The sequence below is a fragment of the Ambystoma mexicanum genome, chromosome 3p, assembly GCF_040938575.1.
Source record: "Ambystoma mexicanum isolate Mex_15411 chromosome 3p, UKY_AmexF1_1, whole genome shotgun sequence".
In the NCBI taxonomy this organism is placed as follows: Eukaryota; Metazoa; Chordata; class Amphibia; order Caudata; family Ambystomatidae; genus Ambystoma; species Ambystoma mexicanum.
The window spans coordinates 1,087,479,479-1,087,491,736 of NC_090925.1; the positions used below are offsets into that span (position 1 = coordinate 1,087,479,479).

The 12,258-nt window shown below is 43.2% G+C and overlaps 1 protein-coding gene across 2 annotated transcripts in view; it reads left to right on the forward strand.

Moving 5' to 3' along the window:
* The window catches only part of PRELID2 (PRELI domain containing 2), a 712,823-nt gene extending 700,787 nt beyond the window's left edge, over positions 1–12,036 (forward strand). For both annotated transcript variants that reach the window (XM_069652452.1, XM_069652453.1), the window contains exon 6: positions 6,111–12,036. In XM_069652452.1, the coding sequence (XP_069508553.1) occupies positions 6,111–6,167 (57 nt within the window). In that variant the 3' untranslated portion in view covers positions 6,168–12,036. The remainder of the gene's footprint in view (positions 1–6,110) is intronic.
* Positions 12,037–12,258: the final 222 nt, after the last annotated feature.

Here is a 12,258-nt window from a genome sequence, read left to right on the forward strand (position 1 = left end):
TGATAGTTTTTTTTTTTTTACCTTGATGCGGTTAACAGCAAGCATAGTTGCGAAGCCCATCACCTACAATATGGTAGGTTAATTGATTTTGAATTGTGCTGCTGACTTAAGATGCCGCTGTGTAGACCTTTAGTACAATACATTGGCTGAGACCTCAGTCAGGTATCTGTTTGAAAATATCTTTCCCTGCCTGGTGGTTGTAGTGAAGGTGAACGGCAGACTAATTCTGATTTTAGTTGCTAGTTTGTTTACTTACAGGAACTTGGAACAAATGTACTAAAGACATTCAAATAACGATTTAATGAGCAGAAGCTAAAAGCAGCTCCTGGCTATTGGGCATCACCCTGGAAGCAGGAGCTAACTCTCGAGAACGAGGCGATACTGAAGGATATTATGTACATTAAACTTGATCTATTTTTTAAATGTCTTCTGGATGTGCCCTAATGCTCCTTTATACACCTTCCCAAACACACAACTCTGCTTTTCTCTACCTCTTTCCCTTCCCTGTTAATCACCCCACTGCCGTTGAGACTGGTGGCCTGATCCTCATGAATCTGTTTTTCAGGCCCTTCCTCCCAGTCGATACCAGCTACCTCCCTCCCTCCCCCCCCCCCCACACACTGCACTGCCATTGCGGGCCCTGCTTGGCGGCCCTGCATCCCACTTTGGTAGTCGCCTGCACTAGCACTTAGCCTGCAGTCTCCTCCTTTGCTCCTCTAGGCACTTCTCTCCTGGGCCCTCCACCAGCACGTGTCCACTCCTCTGCACCCCCCAACCCCTCCGTCCATCCTCATCTCCTGCACTTCTCTGCTCACTGCACTTGCACGTCCAAATGCCATAAGGCCTAGTAGACCACGACTGTGTATTTAATGTGTTGCCATTGTTATCCTTTCCCCTCTTCACTTCCCATTTAGCTTTGTGGTGCTTTGAAACACAATTCTGTTGTATAGGCGGCTAACAAATGTTCAATAAAATAAAGTTAATTTCACACCAGTACTTTATTTGTAAGTTTGTTTGCCAGGGCTGTGCCTTGGGACTTACTTCTTAGCATCTGCACTTACTGTCTCAGACTCACTGTTATTATGATGTATTTATTTGAATTTGTATAGCGCGCCACACACCCACAGGCCTCAGGGCGCACACAAAACAGACAGACAGAAGATAAGTACATGATGGAAGAGGGTCAAAACCGGAGAGCGGGAGAAAAAGGCACTGGTTCCAACCCAGTTTAAGATTGAAGAGTTGGTGCTTCACTTTTCTTTTAAAGACATTGCTTGTGCTTGCTGATCTAATCAAGCATGGTAGCGCATTCCAAGCCAGAGGAGCTTGGACATCAAAGGTCATCCTGCCAAACCTAACCAGCTTATATGAGCGCAGAAAGCGTCCAGGTTTGTTACGCAAGTCATTTGGTGTCCTATAGGAAGCCAGTGAAGATCCTTTCTGGCCTCTGATGCATGGTTCCGTCTAGAAAGTCCAAGGGTGGCACAAACTGCTCCATTGTGAGAGACCTGGAGAGAGTGAAGATTAGCTTGCGAGGTGCCAGCCAACAAACTATTGAAATAATCCAGCCTAGAATTGATAAGCGCAGTGGCTAGTAAAGAGTAGTTTCTGGCTGAAATGAAGGACAGAATATATATATAAAGACTTTTTTTTTTTTTTACCTAACCACATGAGGAGCGGGTGTGGGATACATGAGTTTCCATAGTGAGTTGGGCGTCTGGGAAAACCCCAAGAGTCGTAACACAGCGATAGGGTTGCCAATAATGCTGATGCTACCATAAGCTGGATCGAGCTTCTTGAGCCGTGTGCCAGAGGCTACGACCAGGAGTTCTGTTTTGTCCCTATTGAGGGCCAAGGAGTTGTCCTCCATCCACCTCTGATTTATGGCACACACCTTATTGATGGCTAGTGAGTCCTGTGCATAGTTGCTGAAGGTCGATCTGGGTGTCAGCGTAAACGGGGTACTGCACACCCAGGTGGTCCAAGAGACTAAGAAGGGGCCTAATGTAGACCTTGAAGAGAGAAGGGGCAATACAATGATACCTGTGGGACTCCACACGTTTGTGTGATGGGAACGGAGCTAGCTTCACCAACAGCCACTCTAGCGGTGCACACGCGCAAAAAAGATGAAATCCACTGGGCTGCCAGATCGGAGCAGTGTACTTGGTCCTTTAATCTGGTCACCGACAGAGGGTGATCGACCAGATCAAAGGACGCAGAGATCCAAAAACATCCTGAGGGCGAGATGTCCCCTGTCCACAATGGCGGCCAAGGTGGATTTAAGATCCAGCGTGGTGTTTATTTGAACTCTCATTTGTAGTAAAACAAGACGGATGTCTCTTTCGCATAATTACTTGCTGATTGATAATTGGGGGTAGTGAACAGTACTTCAACTGGTTAGTTGACCCAAGGAAGAGTTTCTTCCAAACGTTTAGATTATCATCCTCTCGTTGGCAGCTAATGCATCAAAATGGCCTCCAAATACATTAAATAAGTGTCTTTAGCGTCTTGATTCAGAAGACGTCATAAACCCCTTTTTGTTTGAATGTCCTGTGTACTCAAAGGTTAGGATCGGAAGACATCCTTCTTATAGTGGATAATCCAAAATAGGACGTTATACTCCCTTGATGCCTTGGTATTGTAACCTTGCAGGCAGAGCAGTGTTTTTATTTGGCATGGCCTTATGCCAAATTGCATTTGAATGTGATGTTTTTTAGTACACTGTTGCTGCATATTGGAAAAATGTAGGATTGTGTTTTTTTTCTAAAGAAATGTGTTCTTTCTGTATAAACTAATTGATTGATTGAACTGTTACTCGTAAAACAAGCAATGTAAGTGTGCACTGGTTCCGTCTCTGCATCCCTTGCCAGCTCATTGTTGTTTGCGAGACTGATGAATCGCTCTTGCTCTCCTGTGCTATTTATCAATTTCCATGAATACCAATGAGCCGGAAGGGGACGGCGCTGGGTGCTCATGCTGGCCATGCCGGCTCACTGCTCCAGCCTGCATGCAGTTGGTGCCACACAACTACTGCAGTAACTGGTGGCACCTCAGCAGAAGGGTGGGTGGCTCGGGTATGTGGCGAGGGCAGCAGAAGCATTAGGGGCTGCAAAATTCAGCGGGTAGGCTGGCATGCACATGTTCGTATGTCTTGCGAATACCACACCCTCACACTGCAGATGAGGGGCAGGTACTTGCCAGGCCTTGTTAAGCTGGGCTTCTTCTTACCATATTTTCCTTCTGGTATTCGGTCTTTTCTCCGTGCGCTGTCACAGGTGCATGCCAGGCAACAACTTGTATGCGACTCTTGCCATTGCTGCAGTCACCAGCGCCGTTAGGTGGGTGGGGGTGGAGGGGGGGGGGGGTATACGGCACAGAGGCCAACAGTACAGTCATCAGTCGGTAGCACCACCCCAAGGGCAAGGCCAGGGCAACGCCCATGCCAGGGAGCAGTGCCTCTTCTGATTGCAGATCTATACAGGACCATGCTGCATGGACAGGCATGTTATTAGTTCAGTAATGATTTAGTGTGCGTTTGTCCATCACTTTACCAAAGGAAGAACACATTTCTATCCATTTTCTGTGATAGATTTTATGTCCGGTACTTAGAAGCTGGAGTAATTTCCCATTAAGCCTTAAATCAACAATACATTCAATCGATGGTCAACCTGTTCCACTTGCCACCCAGAACAACCGAGGAAAATAGCGAGGGTGATGTGTTTAAAGAAGCAGTCAATCCTGTGCGGTCTCGTTTCAAGACGCATCTAGTGTGCTATGTTACCATGTTATGTTGCTGGGTAAATTGCACATCTTGCGTGGGTAATAGATCCATCACACAAATGAGCTGACGCGAGCAGCAGCAGCTATAACCCCAAATTCATTGATACTGTGCAGAGTCGGCCTTAGAGGAGAGCGAGAGGGCGACCGCCCAGGGCGCTACGCCCCCCAGGGCGCCATTGGCCCCTGCCACTTGACTCCCCCGAGCTGGCGTAGAGGGAGAAGGCGCGGCAGGCGGGCTGTTGCGATTAAATGTGCTCGCGGCGGTGGGCACATTTAATGACAATAGGGTGCTGTCCGCAACCTATTGTCATTAAATGCACCCCTCTGCTGCGGGTGCTTTTAATAACAAAAGGCATCATTAGCCCCCCACCACGCCAGTTCGGGGGAGTCTTTCAAGGACTCCCCTGAGCTGGCGTAGTGGCAGAAGGCGTGGCAGGCGCCTCATTGACTAACAATGCGCCCGTGGCAGCGGAGTGCATTTATGAACAATAGGGTGCTGATGCACCCTCTTCATAGCATTACCTCCTCGCTGGAGGAGGTGTGGGGGTGCCAATTCGCCCAGGGCGCTGCTGCCACGAAGGCCGGCCCTGATACTGTGGATGACAAACGACTGTTCCACAGTAGCAGACGAGTTGTAAAAAGCTTTGGGCCCTTGCGCTCTTTTTATTTACAGATCAAGCACTGGTAGTTACTGCCAAGCTAACTAGGCTGCATTGGGCTTCAAAGATGCTCTGAATGTCTCCAATTGATATCTAGTTAATTCTACGTGTTAACATTCCCGGGCTGCTGGAAAGTCAGATACTAGCAAGCTAGACCTTTTAACTCACACCATGGCGGCTGCACATTAGACGCCGAGTGTCCAGCAGGGGCAGGCAGGCTTCCGCAACAAGGGCTACCCTCCCAGCCGAACTTGAAGGGCCTAAAAGAAAATGGAATATCGTTAGTGTCCCCCTCCCCCACTCCCCTGTACAAACATCCAAGGAAATTGATACAGCGCCTGTAGAACACCTGTCACAGACCTCAAACAGGCTACTGAAACCCTCCGCACCAGGCATTAGATTTAACCATGGTTACCGGCCTTCTTAACCACAGTAGGCCGCAGTTATGCTGCATCACAATTTGTGGCACTAAACAGCGACACGTTTTCACACCGCCATGAACATTCTGGTAAACACATGGCGCATGTTTTAAATCTTGCATTTGTGAAAAAAAATTTCAGCAATAACTGCCATTTGTGAAACGTGCACACAGCTACATTATTTGATATTAATTTAAAATGTAACTTTAAATAAAATGTTTTACTCAGTCATCCACAAATAATTTTGAAAATAGCATTGTGCGATTTAGGTATAAATGCAGCTGATTGCCCCCCACGCCTCCCCTGCGCCTATCACCCAGTCCCCTCTAAAACATTTTTTTTTAAAAAAGACCCCAGCACATGGCAACATCATCAGATGCCACTTCTCATTTTATTTTCTGTACAGTAACTCCTAATGTTTTCCCCAAGACAGCATCTCATTGGCCGCTCGTTTCACTCTTCGCAGGTCTGTCATCTGCTCGAATTTAAACTGGTTGAATTCTTATTCAGCACATTTTAACGGATGTTTTTCCTGCCTCCCTTCACCCTCCATTCTATATGCCCAGCTCACCATCTACCGGTAAATAAACGGGAAACAAAGTGAGGTAACAGAAATGTGACCTGTTTACATTCGACCACAATGCAGAGACTCATTCTTCAGAATTCTGAAACCATTCTTCAGCTGCCATTGCTGTCCAGTATGTCTATCGTTTAATGTGCCTTTCAATGCACTGCAGGACTGGCGGAAGGGAATTTCTCTTCTTTCCAATGATCCTAAAGAGAAATAATTAGAAACGTAACATATCCGGTGTATTTAACTGTGCACTTTCACCCCATCATGGGTATCTTGGCACTATTAACAGATACGAGATTTACTGCTACCCAACTCAATGGTACTTATGTTATGGATCTCAGGAGGATGAAGGGCTGAGTAGACCATCTACATTAGTCCACTAAGAGTGTCCCGGTTCATCTCTTCTGACGCACCCTGCCCCCACTCTGTTTCAATCTTCGTTTCTCTGCAGTCTGCCCTTCCTCTTCTCACAGCAGAGGTCCCTTATTTGGATATCACCAGATTGAAACTGAAGTAGTTATTTAATGAATTCGCAGGATAGTACTCGAGTGCAATCACAAAGCATGTGGGTTTAAAATCAAACCGCTGCGCCAGTGAGCAACTACACCACACCAAGATTTTGTTTAATGCTTTTTTTTTTGGTTACTTTGTGTAACAGTGTTTTTTGTTTATTCTTAGAGCGTCCGAATCATGGAGACAATCCTGCAGGAGCGATGTGGGTGCCCCTTTTCCTAATGAATTTCTGACGCAATGATGAATATTCCTGAGAACCCCTAAAGTTGGGAACGTCTTGACTAGCAGTAATCCTGCAATGGAAGAGCATCTGTAGAAATACTTGGATCTCTCACCTGTTTGGGGCCATCTCTTTCTGCATGTGATGAGAATTCTTCCCAGCCTAAGGAAATCCTCTTTATTTCTACTGGAAAGAGCGTTGACCCATCCCAGGAAGCATGCCGGGGCAAGGGCATATGGAAATCCATCTCGGGTGTCGCCTCTGCCGCATTGGGTGTGTCGCTTCGTCCATTGATGGAGCGATGAAGCGGCAGACATTTTAACCTGGAACAGATTTTCACAAGTTGGGAACCCAAGGCAACTGGTGATCCGGGTCACCCTAGTAAACCTGCCGTAGTGCAGGCTTGTGCCATCCTTCTACCTCTTTCGGTAGTTAGATTTTAACTTTTTGATTCAATGTATTATCATGTTTTATGCATCCATTTTATATGCGTGTGTCCCCCCTTTGGCTGCTTCCCTCCCCCAAAAAAGAATCAACTATTCTCGCATAATTCATTTTCATGTTCATTGTTGGTGCGGCCCACCAGCCGCTGCTGAATTATGACTTCTAGTGCCACCACCTGCTCAAGTGAAATGAACTATCAATCATGCTACCTCTATTTGCATTGAGCTGCCTGCATTGAATTGCTTTTGAGGGACTAATGTTTAAACTGATTCATTTGAAAGCTTCTCTTCTTTCCTTCCATACCCCAAAATCCCTGCTATTGAATGAATGAATAAACAAGCAGAATTATTTTTACAGCACATTTTCCTAGCATCTGCCCTCAGGCAGCTCGACATGTTTAGCTTAATGATGGACTCTAAACTTGCTACGGTTTCATTATTCAGAAGCCGGTAAGCAGTATGTTATTCATTTTCTGGTCTTGTAATGTAACTTTGAATGGTATTACTTACACATTTCTGGGCACAAAAGCCTATGCAGGTAATGGAATATGTGACCCAGCCTTCATACATGTCATCTATGGTCAATTGCTGGGACTTTCAACAGGCGTACCTTTCATCCCGCTAAAAAAGGTATTTGAGTTATCACAACGTTCGGATGTATTTAATTTGTTTCCAGTGAAAACCTGTTGCAGGTATTGGACATTTGCAACCACCACGCACGCTTGATCGGTTCGGAAAAGTGCCTAAGATGTTGCATTTTCATCGAGAAGAGTGGCTTACTACCATTCAGTGTTTCGCTAAACCTCAGCTGGACAAAACTAGGAGGAGCTGTGTTCTAGTGCAAAATGGCGGTCTCCGGAGTCCTAGGATCCGATTCCTGTCTCCCTCTGAAAAAATGGTGGTATCCTGGGAAATGTGTGCTATGTTCCTTTGCTTAGGTGCTCACATGCGACAACATCTATAAAGCGCAGAAATGGACCATACAGACATTACGAAGCGTTGTTTAAAAAACTAGACCTTCATTTGCTAAACTAAAGCACAAACCAAACCAGAAAAGGGTTTCCAATGACGAATCTTAATTTTAGGTTTGTAAACATCTTTCAAGTTTCAGCATCTCCCACCATTCTGAAGGGTTATCCCTTCTGCCTATACAGAATAGGGAGTTTTCACCCCTGAATGGGCTCAAACCTTTTCCCATGAATCAGTCACATAATTTCAACACTCTAATGTTTGAGTATTGTTATTGGTTGCGCTCACCAGAGGCCTTCCCGTTTTCTTAAAGAATAGGAATCAAATTTTTATGTGAAGACTCTTTGATATGTAAACCATTTTCAAAAATATAAAGATACCAATATAATTAAACATTATTATACTTCACCAGCACTAAAGAGTACGTGACCCAACCACCTTCTGACTTCTAGTTTCCAGTTAATTAAATACAATACAAATAGACATAAACCAAATGCATGTCTTATTTCTTTAATGCAATCATTTAAACATTTGCTTATTTTCGGGAAATGTATCTCTTTGCTCTACATGGCATATTTCATGCTTAGGGCTCTGTCCACAATCTTCAGGAGTTTAATAACATCACGCTCATAGAAGGTGTTATTTGTAGTCCTTTTATTTTATATATTTTTAATAAAGAAATGTATTTGGGCTTTGTTAGTGAAGTCTGTGCGGGTAATCTCTCCCCTAAGTAGCAACTAATAAAAGACTGATTATTTTTACTTATCTAATCACACTGTTGTGTTTTGTCAACTGCTACAAAGAATAAGTGACAGTAAATACAGGGAGTTGCCCGTATGGTGTCTTATAGGCGTCCCTTTAATTGTGGCATCTTCGTTTCATTGACAGATCTACGAGCAGGAACATAAGTCCTTTCTTTATGTTAATATATGCTGCGACGCAATACAAAACAAACAAGCTCTGAAACAAAAAGGAACGCGAGATCGCAAACATATGCTGCCCATGTAAAGAAGGGTTGGAAGCCGAGCGAACTTGCAGAGAGGCAGGACATAGAGCTTCCGCCTAAATAGGTAATAAGTACGGAAGGGTTGCCCGATACGAACTATCACGTAGTTGTAAAATGAATGAATCCCAACTCTGAGTTCAAATAGAATCGTGTTTTTCTTGTCTTCTCTCCCGTAATCATGTACAATGTCCCACGGCATTTCAAAAATAAAAAAACAGTGATATAAATGCAACGACGTATAGGACCATATTTGAAATTTAAAGACCCAAAGGTAAGCTTATGAAAAAATAGACAATGTGTAAAAAAAGCATATAAATAATTAGGAAGTATATTACAACTGCGATGCATATACTTTTCTTTTCTAGAAAAAGCGGTTACAAGGACACTTCTGTATGTCCAATTATAGGTATCCCTGGAACAACATTAACAAGAACTGCTGCAAAACAATTCCAATCAGAAAATACCTCCACAAATCCCTAGTTGGCGAGTATAAATATATTTGGAAGTAGGGGAAATTAAAGATATCTAGCCAGCAGTTTTTCATAAACTTAAGAGGGTAATTATATGTATCTTGATAGGTGATCAATTTGGACGCTATCACAGAAAACTATGGCACCACATTAAAATGAAAGCCTATTAAACACCATACCCTTCATTTACTGTTGCTTATTGTTTGTAGCATTTAATAAGAAACACAACAATGTGATTAGATAAGTAACAATGTTTTTATTGGATCATTCTTAAGGGTGATATTACCCACACAGAATTCACGAACAAATCCCAAAGGAATAAGTAATTTCTTCAAAAAATATAAAGAAAAGGACTACAAATAACACCTTCTATTAGCGTGACATTATCAAATTCCTGAAGATTGTTGGGCATAGCCCAAAGCCCTAACCATGAAACATGCCATGTAGAGCAAAGAGGTGGATGACGATATATTCCCCGAAAACACGCACATCTTTAAATAATTCCATTAAAGGAATAAGACATGCATTTGGTTTGTCTATTTTTATTGTATTTAATTAACTGTTAACTAGATGTCATAAGGTGGTTGGGTCATGCAAAAAGTATCCCGTATACCGAAATATCCTCGCATCATTTTACAACCTATAAATCCTAGAAGGATCTAAAGTGCTTGCGAGAGGGCTCCCCTTTGGGGTTGCGGTGGAGTGGTTAATGTAGGGGGCAGATGATAGTTCAAGAGCTTTTGGCACAAGCTAAAGAAACGGAGGAAGTGGTTCAAATTCCTAGAATGAAAAGTCCCATTGGATGGGGATATAAATGTTCGTGATCTTGATGTGATTTCTGTCGGTCCCTCTGGACAGTGATTGCTCACACATACATTGTGGGCCTCTAGACTACATCCCAAAGAATACATGGGAAGAAATATTCTTAGTGAATGGCTGAAGTCTCTGGCTAATCAGCTCAAACAGGAGGACATCTTTTCTTGATAGTAGTCATCGCCCCCTTCCCAAAACTTCCCAAACCTCCAAAATGCAAGCTGGAATGTGAATAGAAATAAAAAATAGTGTGCCTCACTTTAAACTCTAGAGGGCGCACCCGACTGGTGGCCTTAAGTGCTAGGGCCAAAAAAAAATGTTGTCGAAGGGCTCCAGGAATTACTGCCAACACCTGCAAAGTTGGAACACATGGGTGTGCGTATGTACACCATTTGGCAAACAAGATCATTGTTTAGAATACTCAAATGGCTAGGTGAAATTCCATGACTGACAGCTTTAGATAATGCAAATGAGTATTCTTGAAGTTTTATACCAGTTGCCAAATCTATACATACAATTTGTTGGACTGTTTTCCGACTGAAAGGTTTAAATGACTTCTAGTAATGCCACACGTGTTTGGGGGGGGAGACTTTTCTGCAAACCGTTATCCCGCAGATTACCTATAGGACGTTTTCCTGGCCGCCAAGCATCTCCCCCCATCTGAAAATGTTTTGTATGCATGTTTTTTTTTCCACGAATGATGATCTATCTTAACAGAAGAAGTCTGCAAGCTTGTGTTATGTGCCTGGATGATTTATGTGGCATGGGCACTTCTCAACAAAGAGACGCCAGGAGTTGGCACAATGTTGCCTGCAATCAAATGATGTGCCTTAACATTTCAATCTTGCATGTCCTTCATTTGTAGCTACACATTTTGGTTGAATCTGAATTGTGCTGCTTGTTATCGTACATTTGCAGTCTGCATGCTTGTCAGTAGAGAATCCCCTACTTGAAGCAACAGCCTTACTTTCTGGTAAAAGAAAGTCGTTGAGTGCTCAATAGGACATCGAGTTCCTCAAGTTCTTGGCAAGCTGTGTCTAGTTCCTTTTCAGAGCGAAGTCTGCATTCTTTGCTTACCTGCAGGAGGTTCATATGCTTTCATGTTTTGGGCACGATCTTGAATTTACGTTTTACCTTCTTGATCACACATTGTATTTATCGTACCATGTTTGACATTCCTTTAGCTGTCCCTCTTTCAGATAAAACATGTGGAATAACTTCAAGTTCAACATCATGCTTCTTTGTTCAAAAATAAAGCATTCACCAGATGTAGCTTGTCTAAGCAGAAGCCTTCTCTGTGCAGCGACCACCACTCTTACCAAGGTTTTCTGTCATGGGCTGGGTACATTTTCATTGGTGAAAGTTGGTGCCCTTGAATGAATAGTGATTTTCTGGATTAGGCAACACATTGCTTCTGAGTACCTGCAGGAGTAGATGGTTTTGACTAGCAAGGGTAGAATTCTTGCTGAAGTGTAGTCCTGCTGATATATATGTCATGTTGTCAATATCATTTCTGTGGGTGGGTGTGATAGGTTGGTATTTCTGTCGCCCAAGACAGTCGTCTTCAGAATGGTATACTAAGTGTTGCTTGATAAACTCCTCTGTCCTTCGAAAATGGGGCAACTTTCCAGATGATGTTTCTTCAGTGATCTCTCAACATGAGACACTCTTTAAAGCAGCACAGTATGGATTAGCTGCTTGTCCCCTGAAGAGATGGTGTTTGTATTTGCAATTGCTAGTGATGCTTAAGCTACTTTCATTTGAATCTGTGATTAAAGTTTAAACAGAGCAGCTATTTACCCTTTTTAAGCTGCATTTGTTTGACCATTTCCATGTACCCCCTTCGCTGTGTGCTGTAAATGGTACTTCATTTGTTAAATGCTTGCCTTGTCTCCTTTTGTGCCTGAAAAGTAGGCATGACCCTGCATCAAAAGTGCCAAACCTTACTCTGTCCTGACTTCATACAATGGGGACCATTCTTGTATTGGGGAATTAGATAATGTGTAGCGTGTTCGTTTTATTGTTTGAAATTGTGATGAATCATATAACGTGTTTTATGAGTGCCACAAAAGTAGATTTATTCCTTAAGACACGTCACATGCTCTTCACACAATCGTTTACAACCAATGCACCATTTTGTGGGCACAAATAAATGTTTCCTCAAAATAAATTAATGTTATTGATTTTATCTTTTGTTTCGCTACAGTAAAACACCCCAGTATGAGCACATGGGTTGCGATTTGCATTTGATTTATTTAGCAGGTTGCTATTCTCATCTGGAAGGAGGAACCTGGAGAATGAGGGTAAAGCAGCAGAGACCTGATCAAAAGTGTACTCCAGTTCAATAAGGGAAAAGAAATGCAAGCATAATGATTATTGGCAGGAACTGTCC